The 21,099-nt window shown below is 46.1% G+C and overlaps 1 protein-coding gene across 1 annotated transcript in view; it reads left to right on the forward strand.

The window, feature by feature from the left end:
• LOC107124772 (protein argonaute-2-like) overlaps positions 1 to 21,099 on the forward strand; it is a 37,342-nt gene that overhangs the window by 14,457 nt on the left and 1,786 nt on the right. Inside the window, 12 exon segments of the mRNA XM_015428282.1 lie at positions 5 to 136; positions 832 to 951; positions 1,438 to 1,560; positions 5,735 to 5,868; positions 7,440 to 7,471; positions 7,474 to 7,620; positions 8,813 to 8,972; positions 10,141 to 10,231; positions 11,250 to 11,444; positions 15,971 to 16,105; positions 18,012 to 18,113; positions 20,412 to 20,611. Of these exon segments, the coding sequence (XP_015283768.1) occupies positions 5 to 136; positions 832 to 951; positions 1,438 to 1,560; positions 5,735 to 5,868; positions 7,440 to 7,471; positions 7,474 to 7,620; positions 8,813 to 8,972; positions 10,141 to 10,231; positions 11,250 to 11,444; positions 15,971 to 16,105; positions 18,012 to 18,113; positions 20,412 to 20,611 (1,571 nt within the window).

The raw sequence follows: 21,099 nt of genomic DNA on the forward strand, positions 1-21,099 counted from the left end.
GCAGGAGAGTGGACAGACCGTTGAATGCACTGTAGCTCAATATTTTAAGGATAGGCACAAGTTGGTTTTACGCTACCCTCATCTTCCATGTTTACAAGTTGGACAGGAGCAGAAACACACATACCTTCCTCTAGAGGTAAGGAATCTCTTCTGTAAATGCAGGTTATCCCTTCTCTCTCTCTCGATACGTTTGCCAAAAGCATATCATGCTTCCCATTGGCCTGCACACTTGTCTCACTATGCCCTGGTTGTCTCTCCCCCCTCCCCTCCCCCAAATCATAGCAAAAAAGGGGATGATTATATCCAAGGTGTTGTAAGGAAACTCTTAATCGAAAAGTCACCAATGTGTTTCTGAAGCTTGTTTATCTGAATCAGCAGACATTTTCGGGAGGGCTGGCTGGGAGAGGAGAGGTGTGCCCCAACCTCCCATTCACCATGATGGGCCGCCGTGGTGCTTATGTTTGTCCACCGTGGGAGGAGAGGTGAAAGCAGGGCTTTGTTATGCCCTGTAGGGAACAGGGAGGGGCCGTGGCTCAGTGACAGAACATCTGTTTGGCATGCAGAAGGATCCAGGCTCAATCCTTGGCCTCACCAGTTAGAAAGACCAGGCAGTTGGTGATGTAAAAGGCCTCTGCCTGAGACCCCGGAGATCCACGGTCAGTCTGAGTAGGCAGTACTGACCTTGGTGGATCAACGGTCTAATTCGGTAGAGGGCAGATTCACGTGGGCAGCCGTCGACATACCAGTGCTGCACCTTTACTGAGCCTGGTATGCTCTGTTTGGGTAGCGTTTAAACTACAGTTTGCATATGTGCACATTGTGTCGCTTTAGGTATGCAACATAGTGGCAGGGCAGAGGTGTATAAAGAAGCTGACAGACAATCAAACGTCTACCATGATAAGGGCGACTGCCCGATCGGCACCTGACCGTCAAGAGGAGATCAGCAAACTGGTGAGTTGTTTCTCATGGGGAAGTCCGGCTAGAGCTTTTCTGGGTGTGAAGGAAACTCCCATTTCTGCTTTCAGAATAAATGATACACATCTGCATGGGTTTACTTTGTGTAACTGTTTCCAGTATCTTTCAGAATAAATGATACACATCTGCATATGGGTTTACTCTGTGTAACGCTGTTTCCAATGTTCACATACATTTTAGCAAGGACAGAGGTTGGAAAAGAAAGGAAGGGGAGGAGGGGCTGAAAGGTAGGCACAGAAGGAAAGCAGCCTGTATTTATGCAAGGAATCGTTCTTCCTCAGTTCTTGGGAACTTTTCTCAGCTTCACACTGGATTCTGAGTCTTCACCAGCTGCTGTTCATGTGTTCCAAAGTTTTTCCACACCCCCATTCATTCTAAACAAACAAGTACTGTGTTTGAGTTCTTGAGTCAGGTGGTCATGAAAGCATTGGTCATCACTGATCTTTGTTTGTTTGTTTCTAGATGCGAAGTGCAAGTTTTAATACTGACCCTTTTGTTCGTGAATTTGGAATAATGGTCAAAGATGAAATGACTGACGTCACTGGCCGGGTCTTGCAGCCTCCTTCAATCCTCTATGGAGGCAGGGTATGTGAGCAGAGATCCTGCAGGAGCTGTAGAAACATCTCTCTCTCTGTCTGTCTCTGTCTCTCTCTCTGTCTCTCTCTGTCTCTGTCTCTCTTGTCTTAAACAAATAAGGACAAGTTTAAGTCTGGTGGCACCTTTAAGACCAACAAAGCTTAATTCTGGGTATAAGGTTTTGTGTGCATGCACAGTTCTTCAGAGACATTGGCACAGACCTCATCAAGCCTTACATATAGGTGGAGGATGGGGGAGTGTTAGTTGCCAGGAAGGGCTAGTCAGAGTTAAGATGCATACATAACTGGGTGATAAGTATAGCTAAGATTGGATTAAAGTGGTTTGTAAGACTTGTGAATAGCAGCACATTAGCATACAAATAAAGGAGTTAACCAACAGATGTGAGGACTAAATTTGAGGCCAGTGGCACCTTCAAGCCTCACAAAGTTTAGTTGTTGGTATAAGTGAGAACCGAGTAACTTAGCTTGTGTAGATGCATACTTCTTCAGATACATTAAAACAGACTTCCTCAAGTGAATATGGTAGCAGATAATCCATCCGTGTTGCTGTCAGATTATGGAATTAGAAATATCTCTGCATTTTTACCCACAGAGGTTTTTTTAAAGTTTTAAAATACAGTATAGAGAATAAAATTAGCAAATTCAAAATCAGCAGCCAAATCAGCAAACTTGAGATAGCTAAAAACAACAGCCACAGGCAGTACAGATAATCTTGCAGTTGAATTCTAAGCAGAGTTATACGTGTCTAAGCCCAGTCTTTGACTTCGGTTGGCTTGGAAGCGTATAACTCTGCTTAGGGTTGCTCGATTAGTCTCCAACAAAACATGGGTAAATTTTTTTTAAAAGGTTTTCATCTGTCACCTGAAGGTTTGTAGGCAAATGGATGCAGGGATGTAGGCAAATGGATGCAGGGAGAGGTTGCACAGACAGGCTACTGCTGTGGAGGATCGCCTGTCTCTGGTAGGGAGCCACTCACATTGATTTTGAAGGACGCATACAGAGTAGGGGCTCAAACTCTTAACAGCGGGGCCGGTTTGTATGGAAACAGCACGTCTTTGAGATATCCTGGTCCAAAATGGCCGAGGTCTTTAAAGATTAAAAACAAACAAAAAGCCTAGAACTTTGAAGCCATACCTAGGGAATAAATTGATAGACAGTGGAGATCTTTTGTTGAAATGCATTCCATTTTATCTTTGCCCGTATGAAGTCTGACAACTGTGTTGTGAATCAATTCTGCTTCATGAAGAGGCTTCAGAGTCCCTCATAGTGCGCGATAGAGTAATTTTAACTTGTGTGTTAGGAGAGCTTGGATAACTGTGGCCAGTGTTCCCTCTAAGCTGAGTTAGTGTGAGCTAGCTCACAGTTTTTTAGCCCCCGGCTCACGCATTTTTGTCTTCGCTCAGGAAGGATGGCTCCAGAGCAAACTAATTTATGCAGGAGCCAAATTGTTCGCTCACAACTTTAAATGCCAGTAGCTCACAAAGTAGAAGTTTTGCTCACAAGACTCCACAGCTTAGAGGGAGCATTGACTGTGGCCTGCTTTTCTAGGCAGGCCCCTAAGTGAGAAAGTAAGTGTTGTTTAAAGGTATTCTGAGCATCCATCTGTAATGTCCGATTCAGTAATGCCCCTCCCCCCCCCGCTTTGATCTCTGATCAGCTATTTCAACCGTACCTCAGTCTTGTTGGAACAAAGCTTTTGTTTACTGGCTCTCCCCAAGCCCCTCACTTTCTCCAGACACTTGCTCGGGATATCCAGAGCCTCATTTGAATTCGATATAAATGGGAAGTAGAGTTCATAGTTAGAATTATGAGCCAGATAGGAATCAAGCTACTCTGGTTGCTGCTTTCAGGTCCCATCCTTAGAAGACTAGTCGAGGAGGATATTATCCAAAACGGCCAAGAGGTCCTCGAGAATCAACACAGTTACTCACCTCCTGTCCGTCTCCTAGTGGAGGTCATCCATCAGGGTAACCAAAGCAGTCTCAGTCTTGAAAAGGGGTTGAGAGTCAGGCCGAAATAGTTCAGGTGTCCATGGAATTTTATAGCCACTGTCTGCCCTAAGCCCTTTGCTCCAAAAGGGGATATTGGCAACGGGCCGGTAGTTAAGATGGCTGGTGTTCAGAAAGGGCTTCTTAGGAAGTAGCCTGCCACCTTTGGAATGGCCAGGATCCTTCCTGTCCTCTGTGAAACATTAATTAGCTGGAGGACCTATCTAGTCCTCTGCTGCCTATCTAGACCTATCTACTCCTTGAGAGCCAGTTTGGTGTAGTGGTTAAGTGCGCGGACTCTAATCTGGGGGAACTGGGTTTGATTCCCCACTCCTCCACTTGCACCTGGCTGGATGGCCTTGGGGAAGCCATAGTTCTGATAAGAGCTGTCCTTGAAAAGGAGCAGTTTCTGTCAAGAGCTCTCTCAGCCCCACCTCCCTCCCAGGGTGTCTGTTGTGGGGAGGGGAAGGGAAAGGAGTTTGTAAGCTGCTCTGAGACTCCTTTGGGTAGTGAAGGGCGGGGTATAAATCTAATATCATCTTCTCTGCTTCTGCTAGGTCTAATGTAAAGAGGGACAAAAGGCCATGTTGGCTTGTGTAATCCAGTTGCATTGACCACAGGTTGTTGTTTTTTTATATGACTGCCTTCACTGAATAGCTAGGTTTGAGTCCAGTAGCACCTTACAGACCAAGATTTTTTGAGATATCAGCTCTTGGCGAGTCAAAGTTCCCTTTGTCAGGTATTTGATAAAGGGGGCTTTGACTCTTGGAAGCTCGTACCCTGAAAATCTTGCTGGTCTCTAAGGGGCTACTGGACTCAAATCTGACTGTTTAGCTGCAGACCCACATGGCTGCCCTCTGAAACTACCTTCAATGAATGTCCACAAGCAGGGAGTTTCGTCACCCAGTCATTCCTTCTGAACACAGCGTTTGTGTTGTGTGCAATAGGCTTCTAAGACAAAGCAGGTTTTGTTCTCATCTCTGTGATCCACTCCTCACCTGAAACATGACGTCTTGATGAAGTTATCTGCAAAACATGGGTGACTTTATTTTTAAGAAACTGTCTCCCTAGTACAGGGGTGGCCAAACTGTGGCTCTGGAGCTGCATGTGGCTCTTTCACACATATTGTGTGGCTCCCAGCAGGGCAGCTGGGGAAGCAAAGGGGAGGCACGCCTCCCCAATCGATCTTCCCTTCCCCAGCCAGTGTTCCCCTCCCTGGGTAGGCTTGAGGGGGGGGGGAAGTAAAGAAAGAAAACAAACTGTAAATACGTTCTTAAACACACACACACACACCCGCTGGCTTGGAGGGGACTTGGAGAGCACATTTAAATTTGAAGTTGCTTTCTTTCCATCTCTCCCCTCATTCCTCCCTCCCCCCATTTATTTCTTTTCTTTCCACCTCTCTTTCTCTCCCTTTTCCCCTTCCTGCCTCCCCCATCTATTTCCTTCCTTTCTTCCTTCCTTCCTTCCCCTCCGCCATCTGTTTGCTTTCTTTTTTTCTTTCCACCTCTCTTTCTCTCTTTCTTTCCACCTCTTTCATTCTTTTTTCCACCTCTCTCTTTCTCTCTCTCTCAGACAAATAAATAACATTAGGAAACAAATATCATTGAACAGATAAAAATATCATTGTCAATATCTGTTTTCACCCCTTTTGTTTTTATTTTTGGTGGTCTCAAATTTGCATATCTTTCAATAAAAACGTGTGTGTAATATTTGTTCATATCTCACGGCTCTCAAACATCTGACGTTTATTCTATGCGGCTCTTACGTTAAGCAAGTTTGGCCACCCCTGCCCTAGTATGGCCCTAGTAGCAGCTGCCCTGGATCTGACTTGATGGTCCGTCTAGTCCCAGCATCCTGTTTCATATAGAGGCCAACCAGATGCTCCAAGCAGGTCATGAAGCCAAAACCTTTCCCTTTTGCTACTGCTCAGCACTGTTACTCAAGAGAGTCTGCCACTGAACATTGAGATTTCTTTTAGCCTTTGTGTCTGACAGCTACTGATGGAGCTGTTCCCCCTTGAAAGCCAATTAAACTGGTGACGGACACCACATGTTGTGGCAGTAAATGCTGTGAGTGGATTGGTTTTGAAGTGAAAAAGTACTTTCACATGAGAGTGCAGTGCAGAGTTCTCTTTCCGTAGTAAGTCATTTGTTACTTTTCTTCTCCCTCTAGAACAAAGCGATTGCTACACCAGTTCAAGGGGTGTGGGACATGAGGAACAAACAGTTTCACACTGGAATTGAAATAAAAGTCTGGGCAATTGCTTGCTTTGCCCCACAGCGTCAGTGCACTGAAGTCCATCTTAAGTAAGCTTGTTATTTTTTAATTAACATTTTGTTCACTCACATGATTTTGAATGTTTCTAGCTTGCAACCAGTCATGGGGGTTTTATAGGAAAACATGGCATGGACCTTTCCCCAGAAATATTTAAATAATATTAGTACAATGAAGCAAATACACTGTATATAAGCCTGGAGCATGTACAAGGACTTTTGAACTATGGTGCTGGAGAAGACTCTTGAGAGTCCCTTGGACGGCAAGAAGATCAAATCAGTCAATCCTAAAAGAAATCAACCCCGACTGTTCCCTGGAAGGCCAGATAATGAAACTGAAGCTCAAATACTTTGGCCACCCAACGAGAAGGGAGCCCTCACTGGAGGTCCCGAAGAGTCGGACTCGACTGTACGACTGAACAACAACAACAACAAATGTACAAGGACAATAAGCCTGGAGCATGTACAATTGTCCAGGCTTCGCATCTCACATTTAGTCCATATATCATGATCGATTTGCAGCACAGCCGCTCTGACAACTGTAGATAGAAAGGCTGTTATTTACATATGCAGGGTGGACAGTTTTCCATGGGAAAGTATAGTATTGGGAAGTTTTCTGCCCCCACGCACTGTTTACAGCATTACTGTGCGTGATCTCACCATCCGTTTTCAAATTGGAGAATTACATACTCAAAAAAGTTGAGGATGGCAGCAGAATAAGCTCTTTAAAATGGATGCTTACTGCTTTGCAAACTGAAACCTGAGTGTTTTGAGTATAATGTACAGTCTTTGTGGTCTGCCTTTATGTTGTCATGAAGTAGGTTGGGCAATATGCTTGTCATTGGCTGACACGAAAGGTGGGCTTGTGAAACTTACGGCCCATTCCAGTGCATCTTCATTTAGAAGCAAATCCTACTGACTTAATTAGGGATTGCTTCTAAATAAGTGTACATAGGATTGCATAATTGGCATCTCATTAACGTCATGGGACATGGACCTCTGCCTCTTTTCTTTTCTACTAAAATTCGGTGTACTTCTGTAAACATTACTCAAAAGCACCTTCAGTCTAGTAGTAATAGTTGCTTGAACACAAACCTGCCCTCAAGCAAGTGGAAGAGCGCTTGCCCCGGGAAGGATGAGTTTCCCCCCTTTCCCACTTTTCATTGTGTTCTGGAGGGGCTCTGACCCTCGGGGATCACTTTTGGGGGAGTACTAGAAGAGGAAAGTGGGAAACGAGTTCTGTTCATAATGAGTTGGACCCATGCTGCTATTGTTAATAATGAGCATTAGGGGGTACCTTTAATGAGACGTTTTTGAACCATGGAACCCTTGACCATGCATTAGTATGTTTGCGTTTTTATTTTGGAAATTGAAGTCTTGGTGGATTCTTCTTTCCCCTGAAGAGGCTGTTTTATGGCATGTAACTGTAGCTTTTTTAATGGAGGAAAGTTTAGACTGCAAATATTTGATTACTGAATAGACTTTGAATGTGTTTCAGGAGGCGCCCTTATGACTGAAATACGATAGCCCTATGTTGGTTTAATTTGAATGTAATGCACAGGTCTTGTTCTCTTAAACGTGATTCTTTCATTTTTCTTTGTTAGGTCCTTCACAGAACAATTGAGGAAGATATCAAGGGAGGAATGCCCATCCAGGGTCAGCCGTGTTTCTGTAAATATGCCCAAGGAGCAGATAGTGTGGAGCCAATGTTCCGACATCTAAAAAACACCTATGCTGGGTTGCAGCTTGTGGTAGTCATTCTCCCAGGGAAAACTCCAGTTTATGGTCAGTCTCCGTTGGCTATATTTGGCATGTTTGTTTCAGTGTGTGCAGTGCTTTAAGAAACAACAGCCCCAGCCCTGGCCTGGATAGCCCAGGCAAGCCCGATCTTGGAAGCTAAGCAGGGGTGACATTGGCTTGGAAGGGAGACCTCCAAGGGATACCAGGGCTGGGACGCAGAGGCAGGAAGTAGTAAGCCACCTCTCTGAAATGTCCAGGCCCCAGTAGGAGTCATCAGAAGTCAACCATGACTTCCAGGCACATACAAAATACAAAACAAAAACAAAAACCCAAAAAACAACAGATACGTCGTTATGCCTCCACACCCCATCAGTTACCTTTGAACTCTCAAAATAAATCTGTGCTTTTTTTTGTTCTTTCCTCAGTTCATCTCCTTTTTACATTGCACAGTGACTAGTCTAGATGTTTATATATAAAATTTATTTAAAGCATCAGCACAGTGTTCTTAGCAAAAGTGGTGGACCCAGGTCTGATGTGCGCCAGCCATGCCAGTTTTGACTCCTTGCCAAGGTAGCTTGCACCTGGGAAGGTAAATTTGGTGTATCTAGCATCTGCGCACGCGTTGGTTGTTGAACCTGTAGCAAGATGGCTGCGCACAAAAACTTAGTAAGTGAAGTTAATTCAGAACACAGGTGTTGAATTCCACACTTTCCTTAAAATGGAAAAGCAGCATATAAATGGCCTCTTTTTTTTGCCATCAAGTCACAACCGGCTTATAGCGACCTTGTAGGGTTTTCAAGGCAAGAGACGTTCAGAGTGGTTTGCCATTGCCTGCCTCTGCATGGAATTCCTTGGTACTCTCCCATTCAGGTGCTTACTGGGGCGGACCCTGCTTAGCTTCCGAGATCTGATGAGATCGGGCTAATCTGGGCTATCCAGGTCAGTGCTGTAAAGGCCTTAAATAAATAAAAACCCTAAATAAATGGCCAAGAGTCTCATACCGATAACGTTGGAAGATGAATGTCTCTAAAAACAGAGGATGGCTTGAATTCTAAGAGGAGGAAGTTCAAATGGTACAGGTTAAATGTATTTCCCCCACTTCCAAAGGAAATGCTTAATGTCTAGGTTATTATATGGAAGTGTAAACTGATGAATTTATCAAGTGCTGAGGCAGAGGAAAACAGCTGTGATTGGGTAATAGAACCGGCTCTCTCAATTTTCTTTTCTGACCTGGCAGCGGAGGTAAAGCGTGTTGGTGACACCGTGCTGGGCATGGCCACGCAGTGTGTGCAGATGAAAAATGTGCAGAGGACGACACCGCAGACTCTTTCCAATCTGTGCTTAAAGATCAACGTCAAACTGGGAGGAGTAAATAACATTTTGCTGCCCCAGGGAAGGTAAGTTTTGTGTGTAAACAGTGCAGTGTGCTTTGATATCAAAGCAGGCTCTTCATAATTATGACAAACAAATGTTCAGTGGAAGATGTGGCTTTCCTGAGTTTCTGAGACGCAGTTACTTTCAGAAGAGGGAATGTCTCTTTCCCCATGTCCAAAGGGGCAGTGTCAGTGGCTGGGGAAGCACCTCACAAGACCAGGTCTTCTGACTCCTCCAGAGTTCTAAATGCTATTTATAGCTACTACAGTGACCGTAGTTTGCCACTTGAGAGAGTCAGATTTTTGGCCTTCTGCTTCCGAATCAGTGCTGATGTCTCCTCAGTAGAGGGGGGGGGGAATGATATTTTGTTTTAGCAGGGAGCAATTTAAGTCAGGAGTCAGTGTGATGTAGTGGCTGGACACAGGCTACTCTCTGGGAGACCCAGGTTCAGATCCCTGTTCTGCCCCAGGAGCTTCCTGGGTGACTTTCAGCCTAACCTGCCTTACCGAGGGGTGGTTGTGAGGATAAAATGGAGGAGGGGGGAACATTGTAAGCTTCTTCGGGTCTCCGTTGGGGAGAAAAGTAAGGCATCGGTGAAGTAAATAAATCTGAGCTGTTTTAAGATGTGTCACATGGTAATACATGGTAATGCTTTTGCCATGTGTTAATGCTTTTGGCAGGTGATACATGGCAATGCTTTCAGAACTGAATTGCTTTCACACACAGCGCATGGCGGGAGTCCATAAATTTTGACTAGCTTTTTTAGCCCCCGCCCCAGCATTTGCTCTCTCCCAGTTTGGGTTAAGGGCAGGTCCTGTCTCTGACCTAGTGTTAAGCTCTGGTGGCACTCAGACTGCACTGCTGCTTTTGGAGCCCGGTGGGGAGATCAGAGGCTTTCGTCCCATCTCTTACCAAAATAAAAGCCTGTGTGTGGTCTGATGAAGGTTATATGGTTGCCACTGGTGAGGATCTTCTCCAGCCCTTGCTGTTTGGACTTGTACATCCCGAGTTCCTTGGGGGGGGGGCAAGGGAGGAAAATGGTAGATTTTATTTATTCTGTAGAGTCCATAGAAGGTCTGTTGAATTAATATACTGTTGTATCAATTCAAATATGTTACATGGTGACCCTGTAGATTAAAAAAAAAGAAAGGATCCCAGCATCTTGTTGTCTAGCTATATTTTTCTTTTTAGGCCTCCAGTATTTCAGCAGCCTGTTATTTTCCTGGGTGCAGATGTCACTCATCCACCAGCCGGAGACGGGAAAAAGCCTTCCATTGCTGCTGTGAGTAAACTGGGCACAGTTTGCATTAACTGTATATTTCTGATAGATATAGAGTCTCTTTACTATATTTGTATTGAGTTGGATCCATAGAACTAATGGTCACACCCTGCTCACAGAGCGGACCCTTGCTCGCCACGTCCTTCCAACTGCAGCCTTGCCTCCCTAAAGTGGTTCTTAAGGATCAGGAGACCCTTGGGGAAAGTGTAATGTTGCTGTGTGGGGAAATACCCTGCACAGGTTTGGATCTTAGTGTGCTAGAATTGTAATTTCTAACATAGGTTATCAGTGAGATATATGCCTTCCTATTTCCTTTTTGGGCCTTATGCAGTGCTAAGGCTTGGCATAAATACCAGGGTTTGCCAGTTCCATATATTGCATGAGATCTGTACTATGCCACATTGCACAAGCAGAAAATGCCCTAGGAAGGGATGCGCTAGGGAGGGGATATTTCTTTGTGGTCAGACCTCACGGAGTACCAAATTGGTGAGCTTATGTCGGGTGATGGAGTGATGTCAAGTGGGCACCACATATGAGAATCTTAAGTTGTTCTGTTGGCCTAACAGTCAGTAGAACAATATTTTTACTGGAGGAGGGGAGGATGACGGTTTCCCCTGATTCCATCTCTCACTGTACACACCCACTTTGTCCCCCATACTGGAGGAGATGTGATTTTTAATGGACTTCCCCCTTGAAGCAGACCTCTGACACCTCACTAATACTGTTCCTAGGTGTCCCCCAGAAGCAGCATTGAGGGACATTTTGGGCTGTTGAGGGCTGGGGGAGGCAGAGACATTTCACTTCAGTGACAGAAATCCCATCAGTGAAGGTTTTGTGTGGGATCCAGCCTCTTGTTCCTGGGGTTTCCATTGACCCACAGGAGCAGAAACCAATGTTGGAGAGGGGGGGGGAGGGAAGTTGCCTTTATCTCTGACAACTGTACTTGTGCTACTTAAAACCCAAGCCTGTGTTTTTAAAAATGTGTTTATTGACTGAAACACATTCTCCCACCCCCCAACAGGTTGTAGGCAGCATGGATGCCCACCCCAATCGATACTGCGCCACTGTGAGAGTCCAGCAGCATCGCCAAGAAATCATCCAAGACTTGGCGGCCATGGTCAGGGAGCTGCTGATTCAGTTCTATAAGTCCACCCGATTCAAACCAACACGGATCATTTTCTACAGAGATGGTGTTTCTGAGGGGCAGTTCCAGCAGGTTACACGACTTTCTCTTTCCTTCCCGCTCCCCCCCCCCATGTTACACTATGTGGCTTCTTTTGTACGCTATTCTTCTGGGAATGGAATCCAGAGTATTTTTAATGATTGTGCTTGCACGTTAACCACATATTTAGAGCAGATGTCATTCAGCTTGTAAGCACTCTTCTCATTTTATATTTTTAATTTGCTGAAATATCGCAAGTTTATGTTTCCTTTCTAACTTTCAGTATTTTTTTTAAGAACATACGTACGTTTAAAATATTTTGATAAGAACAGAGGAGTGAGAGTTCCCTAGTTGGGATCCAGAAAAGCTGGTGTGAGTGTGTCAAGCATTTTCATCTGCAGTGAGATGGGGGGCTGTTCTTGTTTCCAGCCGTATCTCCATTCTTCATTATGGGGGGGGGGTTTACTCTGAGACTTGGGGGGAGCTCATGTATATGACCATTCACACATGCACCCCCAACTCTGGGCCTCTTAGTGTGTGAATGCACAGAGTGCAGATTTGTGCTGTATTTCCCTATTAAATAATGAGAGCATAGTTCCAAAGGGTTGACTTTTATTAACTACAAAGGTTAATAAGACAAGACAGAAAGGAGATTTATAAGACTGTTGGCAATCAAAAGATCTGGCAAGTCAAAATAAAAAATACTTTAGGTATCTACTTTTTTTTTTTTGCCATCCAGTTCCGGCCGACTTATGGCAGCCCTGTGCATTTTTCAGTGCAAGAGACGCTCAGAGTTGCCATTGCCTGCCTCTGCGTTAGCAACCCTGGTTTTCCTTGGTAGTCTTCGATCCAAATACTGGCCGGGCCCGGCCAACCCTGCTCAGCTCCCATGATCTGATGAAATCAGGCTATCCAGATCAGGGTGAATACCTACATTGGTAAATCCTAATTCAACATTTACTAAAACCTCTGATAATTGAGAGACCCAGTTATGTCTCACTGACAGCTCATCCATGAACAAGTTGCATGTATGTTTGCGTATTTCTAAAGAACATGAGGAAAGGGCAGTTAAATAAGAGAGAGAGAGTGTGAACGAAAACACGAGGAGGAGGCTTGAGGATATGAGCGGGGGAGATGCTGGAGACCTTGTGTCCCAGCCGTGGCCAGGCACTCCTGGGCCAGGCGAGAGGCAGCGAGGGAAGGCCCCCCCCAGCCCCCCCCCCCCCCCCGAGGTACAACTTACCCCACCAAGTGGAGAGGACGGCCGCTGGCCCGAAGAGGTGGCAAATGAATGGAGGAAGGGTGCGGTGCTGCCCCAGGAACACGGCGGGACCCAGGAGATGGCTCCAAAGGAGTGGTGAGAGCTGTGGGACAGGCCCGGTCCGCCCCAAGGCCCACGGCATGGAAACCTGCCGGGTGGGTCCAGGTGACGACGGGGCGAGCAACGATGGAAGCCGGAGGGACCGCGAGACGAGCTGCACAGCGAGACCTGACCCTGGAACCAAGAGGAGGGGCGGAGCCTCGGGCCATGGCATCAAACCCTTTACAGGGGGGAGGGGCCAGAGTAAGGGTGGAGCAAGGGGCTGAGGGGGGGTAGTAAAAGAAGGAGAGGGGCTGGCTGACGAGGAAGTACAGGGCTGGCTGCAGCTGGAGCATTGCAACGGTTAGAGAGACCCAGGGCGGGCAAGAGCGGTGAGGGAACCCTCTGAAGGGGGGGTAGTAAAAGAAGGAGAGGGGCTGGCTGACGAGGAAGTACCACCCAGGGGGCACGAGGCACGCGACACCTGGGCAGCTGTGAGGAGGGGATGGGGCAGGAGCCAGAGATCCAAGGGATCTGGAGATAGGAGTTTTGTAAGATACAACAGGGGAGACTCCATGGTATGACCAAGAACAACCGTTTTGCAGCAGCAGTGAGAGAGCTTGTGGCACCCATGGGCCAGAGGGAGAGGAAGAAGGAGAGAGAGGGAGAAATTAGATCATGGCTCCACCTTGGTGGTGGAGGTAGGTTAGATAGAAAAAACTGACTGAATCCCGGTCCTTATAATCTACCATCTTTGGGTGTATGTGTGTATCCCTCCTGTGATAGTGGAGTCAGTTTGGTGTAGTGGTTTACTGCACGGACTCTAATCTGGGAGAGCCAGGTTTGATTCCCCACTCCTCCACTTGCACCTGCTGATGTGACCTTGGGTCAGTCACAAGCTCTGACACAGCTGTCCTTGAAAAAGAGCAGTTTCTGTCAGAGTTCTCTCAGCCCCACCCACCTCACAGGGCGTCTGTTGTGGGGAGGGGAAGGGAAAGGAGTTTGTAAGCCGCTCTGAGACTCCAAGTGAAGGGCGGGGTATAAATCCAATCTCTTCCTCTTCCTCTTCTTCTTCTTCTTATTACTAGTTTCAGGATTCGAGAACTTTTTTTCCTTTGCCAGTGTTTGTTTGGGACTAAGCTAACTGTGACCTGAAACTGTGTTGATATCCCGATTGACTCAAAAGCAGTTATTTAAAATAATTACTTACAGAGGTGGTAGGACTCAGATGAGTTTTTGTCCTTATAATTAACTCAGGAAGGAGATTCAGTTGCTCTCTTGGTTGTGTTAGACATTTAGCTTAAGAAAATCCCCTTTGCCTTCTGTAGTAGATGGCTGGAATCTGAAATGATCAAGATTGTTTGCTTTTAGGGTGAGCTTCCATGCAAAGGATATCTGGAAACCTCATTTTGCATTTTAATAATTTTGCCAGCTGTTTTGTCTGAGTCTGAACAAGCTGATTCTTGGCCTTTTGGCGTCTCTTCTCTGGGTATGAAAATGAAGTGGGAGTGCTTTTAGTTGCCTCTTCCCCCCCCTACTTTTTGAGGTGGGCTGAGGCCCTAGATAACTATAGGGGTGCTGGCATAACAGGGTGCTGCTCCAGTATAGTGACGTAACATGCCTTCCTTCATCTGAGGCTTCTAACAAAAGCAGGAGACTTGATGTAGCATTCTTCTCTCTGTGTGTGAGACAAAGAGAGAGAGTGTATTTGGCTGTGCTTTGAATAAGGAAGAAGACTCCTGTAGTCTCAACTCTGTTGCTTTGCTAAGTGACCCACCCTCCTTCTCCCAAGTAGTCTCCTGCAATTGCTGGATGACTCGCTGGATAGGAAGAGTTTATATCTCAATTTGCATGAGGCTTTTTGCAGGCAATTGAAGCAGCAGAAGTATATTCTGCTCCTTTTTTTCTTCCCCTTCTGAATTCCCTGGCAAGATCAAGGGACTTGAGGAAGCAGAAGGGAAGTTGGCGGAGCCCAGTAATAATAAGTAGCGGCTAATAAGCCAGCCAATTCTTGTGAAGCCCTGACAGAATTTACAGTCTCCGGAAAGAAGAAATGCTCATAGTCTCACTTTGCCCACGGTTGAAATCTGCACATTACGACAGGTCTTCACCAAACAGCTTGACTAGATTTTTATGTTTTAAATAGTTTTTTAAAGCCTTCTTGGATGACTTGTAATGCTGACCTGCACAGCTCTTGAATGGCTTGGGACCAGGGCACTGGAATGACCACCCCTGGCCATGTAAATGTGTTTTCTATGGCACTTTCCTCTCCCTTTTGAAATTTGGTGACTATTGGCGTAGACCTAGGTTCGAATCCCCACTCCGCCATGGAAACTAGCTGGATAAGCTTAGGCCAGTCACTCTCTTAGCCTAACCTGCTTCACAGGGTTGCTGGGAGGATAAAATGGAGGCGAGGACCATGATGGAAGGACCCCACTGAGGGACCATCCCCACTGGGAAGAAAGATGGGTATACATGAAGTGTATAAAATAAACTGGGTGGATGACTTTTTTTTTGCTTGCATACTGATTTTCACTGTATAATTCCTGGAATTTTTAGTTTTTTACTTGAGTGGGAATTGCCTCTTACTTTACAATTCGAACTGTAAGCTACCTTGGAGGTTCATCGAGTGGAAAGACAGATATAAGGGTGCAAATGGTTTATATACGTAAGTAAAGCTGGGTTCTCTAAGTGAGTTTTGCACTGTTTCCAGTTTCATTTTAACCCAAGCTTTTGATGGTTGCAGCACTGAGGTTGCATCGCTGTCAAGGGTGAGAATTTGCGCTGAGGAAAGGTGGGGCAAGGCGAATGCACACACGGTCCTGTCTACCCCGCGCCTTTGGGTAGTGAAGGGCGGGGTATAAATCCAATCTCTTCTTCTTCTTCTTATCCCTAAATCTTGGTTTCAGTATTAAATCTAAACCAGGTCTTAGAATGACAGGTATGCCTGGTATGTTAACAGCGCAGGAATGATGCATGCGGTCTACCAAGCCTAGCCAGCATGCCTGGGCCCATACCAAGCTTTTGTTATAATGTTGATCTTCCTCCAAGTTCTCAGTAGTCTTAATCCCATTAAGTAAAGAATGTAGGGCAGGGTCCTGTGTTCCTTTTGTACTTTGAAGATCACCTTTTTTTGCTCCTGGGGAAATACCTAAAGATAATCTGACTCTGCAAACCACCTGATGTTTAAAAATGCTATCTTCAGATTGCTGTTTTTGTGTGTGTGTGTGTGTTTGAAGCATTTCAGGATGTTGTTCTCTTCCTTCACCTCTTGATCCAGGTTCTCCATCATGAATTACTGGCTATCAGAGAAGCATGCATCAAGCTAGAAAAGGACTACCAGCCTGGAATTACATTCATTGTTGTGCAGAAAAGGCATCACACCCGTCTTTTTTGCACGGATAAAAATGAAAGGGTATGTCCACATTTTCTGAAGGAGGGTAGACAATAAGGGAAGGCCCGGAAATGGTGAAAGCTCTAGCTAGAGGTCTGTCAAAGGAAAAAACATGTTCATCGGCAATTTGGTTTGAGGAGGGACCGTGGCTTTGGAGAGAGGCTGTAGCTCAGTGGAAGAGCCTATGCTTGGCAGGCAGAATGTCCCAGGTTCAATCCCCAGCATCTCCAGTAAGGACCAGGCAGTAGGTGATATGAAAGACCTTAGCCTGAGAGTCACTACCAGTCTGAGTAGACAATACTGACTTTGATGGACCTGCGGTCTGATTTAGTAAAAGGCAGTTTCATGTGTTTAGAACAATTTCTACTATAGCCTATGAACTGGAACGGCTTGTTTAAAGTAGTTATACCCACTTTTTCCTCCAGAGATTCAAGGTGGCTTACATCACCAGCACGTGATAGGAATAAAAACAATCCACAATAAATCAAAGACATAACACAGTTTAGCCCTCACAGTCTTGACATCGCACTGTCTCCTACAGAATGCTCTCTGAAATAATACAGCCTTTTAAACTTTAAGAAGGGTAGAAAATGAAGATACATTTCACCCCAGTGTAGGCACAACTGTTCCACAGCAGTAGTCCCTATAACTGAAAATGCCATTGGCTGGGCTGAAACATTGAACTGATCTACGAGGGTTCAGCAAGAAGAAGGTTGCTAAGAAGTACATGTGGGAGTATATTTTGGAGGCGTGGTCTGATGGGTTATTGGGGTGTGTGTTTCCCCCTGGGTATGAAGGCCTTTAGAGCTAAGAAGCTGCACCATGAATTGGGCCTGAAATCAAATAGGCAACCAGCGCAAATGTTGAAGCTCCTGCCAACCTAGCAGTTCAAAAGCAAGAAATTGCAAGTAGATAAATAGGTACCACTTCGGTGGGAAGGTAACAGCGTTCTGTGCGCCTTGGTGTTTAGTCATGCTGGCCACATGACCACGGAAATGTCTCCGGACAGCGCTGGCTCTTCGGCTTTGAAATGGAGATGAGCACCGCAACCCTAGAGTCGGATTCGACTGGCTTTCGAGCAAGGGAACCTTTACCTTTACCTTACAGATATCCCAAGACAGCAATTGCACTTTGTGTCACCTACAGTTTGGAAAACATCTTCAGGGGCAGCCCCAACTAAATGTATTACAGTAGTCCAGTCTGTGGTTATGGTGGCACAGATCAGCATGGCTAGGTTAGCAGAGTAAAAAAAATAGGGTGCTAACTTTATAAGCAAAGTGCAGTTGAAAGAAAGCCCTTCTGGCAACACTATCCTATTTCTTCTTTCAAAAAAGCTAGGCCCAAGAGCACCCCCCAAGCCTTTTGACTTTAAATGCAACTTTAACCCCAGTTATCATTACTAAATTAATCGTAGCCAAAACCTCTGCCTTCCCAAACCAGCACCACCTCTGGGTTCAGTTTTTGCACGTTTACTGTCAGCCACCAGATCACGGTCTCAAGATATTGGCCCAAGACGGCCACAACAGATTCCAGAATCCGAGGTGAGCAGGGACTCATCCGCATATTGATGATAGTCAGAGCTGTGGACAATCCCACCCAAGGCTTAACAAACATTTTTTTGAAAGTGCATTGGGGAGAATAACAAAATCAGCAAAGGGACATTGCTATCCATTTGCAAGTGGAGACGGTCCGCTCAGCCAGATCAAAAGGGGTCAGGGGACATACGTGCCATCTGTATATGTCTGCAGTTATTCTGCTGCCCACTTGGTGAATCCCCTTACCTGAAAAAGGAAGGGTGGCCGTAAAAAGGGATGTTTGAGCAAATGATGCATTTGCTGGCTTTTGTATGGTCGTCTGTATAGCAGTGTCAGAAACAGGATTGGAGTGCAGTGTAAATCTTTTAAGTCTCCTTATTTTGCTACTGCAGGTTGGGAAAAGTGGAAACATTCCTGCAGGTACTACAGTGGACACAAAAATAACCCATCCTTCAGAATTTGACTTCTACCTGTGTAGTCATGCTGGTATTCAGGTAAGCACTTAGGCTTGGATCCTGCCTGTGATTCCATGGAGCTGGAGGGCTGAATTTTAACCATTCTCTGCCCCCATGGTAGCCTCCAATGCCCCCCTTGGAAGATTGGGGACTCCCAGGAATACCTTTGGGGAAATGGGTCTCTTGTGGGGAAGAGGGAAACTGGCAAAGCTTTCCCTCCCACACATCACTGAGAATTCTAGGCAGGATTACATTATGGGTGATTCTCTTTTGTGGGGCACTTGTGGGGCTTGTCTTAATTACATGCAGTGCATTGATCATTTAATCTTGTCTGTAACTTGCGTCATAATGTAACGTCCTTCAAATTCTTCCTGAAGAAGCTATACCTTCTCTTATAGAGGTAATTCATTCATGAAATCTTTAGGTAGTATACGAACAAGCATTATAAAACAATCGTTCAGGGGGGAATAAGTGGGGGTGAGGAAGCATAAATGTTGCTGCAGCTGCAACTGTTGCTATTACTGCAACAACATTTCAACTAAACCCGGCGAAGACAGAGGTCCTAGGCCTGAGTCGAATCGGTTCGGGGTTGGGGCTCCCTCTCCCGACCTTCGACGGGGTGCCTTTGGTGCCGGCGCCGAGGGCTAGGAGTTTGGGGGTGCTCCTGGACTCCTCTTTAACGATGGAGGTCCAGGTGGCAGCCACTGTCAAGTCAGCCTTCTACCATCTTTGGCTGGCGCGACAGTTGGTTCCCTACCTGGATCGTGATGACCTGGCCACAGTGATCCATGCGATGGTCACCTCGAGGTTAGACTACAGCAATGCTCTCTACATGGGGCTGCCTTTGTTGCAGATCCGGAAGCTGCAGCTAGTGCAGAATGCAGCAGCCAGGCTGCTGATGGGTCTCACTAGGTGGGACCATATCCAGCCTGTGCTGAAGGCGCTGCACTGGCTACCAATAGCGTACCGGATCCGTTTCAAAGTGCTGGTTCTTACCTTTAAAGCCCTATATGGCCAGGGTCCGGCTTACCTGAGGGACTGCCTTTCCCCATATGTTCCCCCAAGGGCACTACGGTCAGGGGGGCAACATCTGTTGGTTATCCCAGCCCCCAAGGTAGTTAAATATGCTGCAACCAGGGTCAGGGTTTTTTTCGGTGGTGGCCCCTACCTGGTGGAACGAGCTCCCTGAGGAGATCAGGGCCCTGCGGGACCTTATGCAGTTCCGCAGGGCCTGTAAGACGGAGCTCTTCCGCCAGGCTTTCGAGTAGGGGCTGCCACCGCCGTTGTACCACCACCGTATTAACATCGTGAGGCGCACTGGCCCTGGTATGGGGATGACAGTTATAGTGTAATATCAACTAAGCAGAGACGATTGTGTTTACTCGGAGTGTGTTATTGTTATTGGAATTTTATTATGGAATTGATATGGTCTATTGAGCACAGACTTTTAACTGTTTTATAGGTAATGATTGTTTATTGTTTTATGTGTGGCATTTGCCTCTATGTTCGCCACCCTGAGCCCATGTTGGAAGGGCGGGATACAAATTTAATAAATACATAAATAAATCTTAGATGCTGGAGATTTTCACCTGTCTTGCTAGTTTCACAGCCACTGTGCCAGGATCAAGTCCTGTGGCTCAGCTGTGTCAGTCTGTCTGAGACTGTGTTAGTAGAGGGTTTTAAATCGGCTGTCACATATCTAAATAGAGGCCTGCTGCTCTAAGTTGTTTTGTGTCGCTTGGTGTCGTGGTTAAGTGCGCGGACTCTACTCTGGGAGAACCGGGTTTGATTCCCCACCCCTCCACTTGCACCTGGCTGGATGACCTTGGGTAAGCCATAGTTCTGATAAGAGCTGTCCTTGAAAAAGAGCAGTTTCTGTCAGAGCTCTCTCAGCCCCACCTACCTCACAGGGTGTCTGTGGTGGGGAGGGGAAGGGAGAGGAGTTTGTCAGCCGCTCTGAGACTCCCTTGGGTAGTGAAGGATGGGGTATAAATCCAATCTCCTCCTCTTCTTCTCTTCCCTAAACAAGGCCAGGATATTTTAAATATCTTCTGCTTCAAATTCAGATGCAGCCATTCTAAATGGTGTTTTTTGGAGGTTTCCTTTTGCCAGCAAGAGTCTATAAAAATCAGCCTGAGTCCCTCAGCCAAGTAGATAAGAAAATGGTTACCTGCCCCATTAATTTTTTTTATGGCTACCTGCAAATTTGGAGTCCGAATGACAGCAGATTCCCCCCCCCCCATTTTTCAGAAACCGCTCAGTCAAGTGTAGCTATTTTCTTTGGAGATGCTGCCAAGAAATTAATTATATTAATGGTGCTCCGTGGCCTGTTTGCAGGGAACAAGCAGACCTTCTCATTACCACGTTCTCTGGGATGACAATCGTTTCTCTTCAGATGAGCTTCAAATACTCACCTACCAATTGTGTCATACGTATGTACGCTGTACTCGTTCTGTTTCAATTCCTGCACCAGCATATTATGCGCACCTGGTTGCCTTCAGAGCCAGGTATCATCTGGTGGATAAAGAACACGATAGGTGAGTAGTGTATTTGCAACTGCAGGTATTCAGGGATGCTGGCTGCTCATTTTGGGCGGACCTTCGCCTGCTTCTGAGCCCCTTCACCTGCCTTTGTCCCTGGGGCCAGCGGGAACGTGGTGGTGTGTGTGTGTGAAAATGACCTTTGTGCTACGTGGGGACATCCTATCTAGTCGAACATCTGGAAACGATGTCAGCCAGTGCTCCAGGAACTCTGCATTTCTAGTGTGTTGGCTTCCACGATGTGATCCAGATGGGGCATCGCCACACAGCACCGTGTCATGTCTGCTCCTCGCCCTGTCCACAAAGAGGTGTTTTGTCCCAGAGAGGAGAGAAGGTGCAGCAGACGACGCAAATGATAGTGTTATTCTCTCAGATTCCTTACCCACTTTTGAGAGAGCAGCCTGGTTGTATCTGCTGGTGTTAAATCTTACTGTTGACAGGCTGCTTGCTCTTTCATAGGATGATTAAGGATAAATAAAATAGGA

The sequence above is a fragment of the Gekko japonicus genome, unplaced genomic scaffold (genome assembly GCF_001447785.1).
Source record: "Gekko japonicus isolate JY-2015 unplaced genomic scaffold, Gekko_japonicus_V1.1 scaffold2635, whole genome shotgun sequence".
Lineage (NCBI taxonomy): Eukaryota > Metazoa > Chordata > Lepidosauria > Squamata > Gekkonidae > Gekko > Gekko japonicus.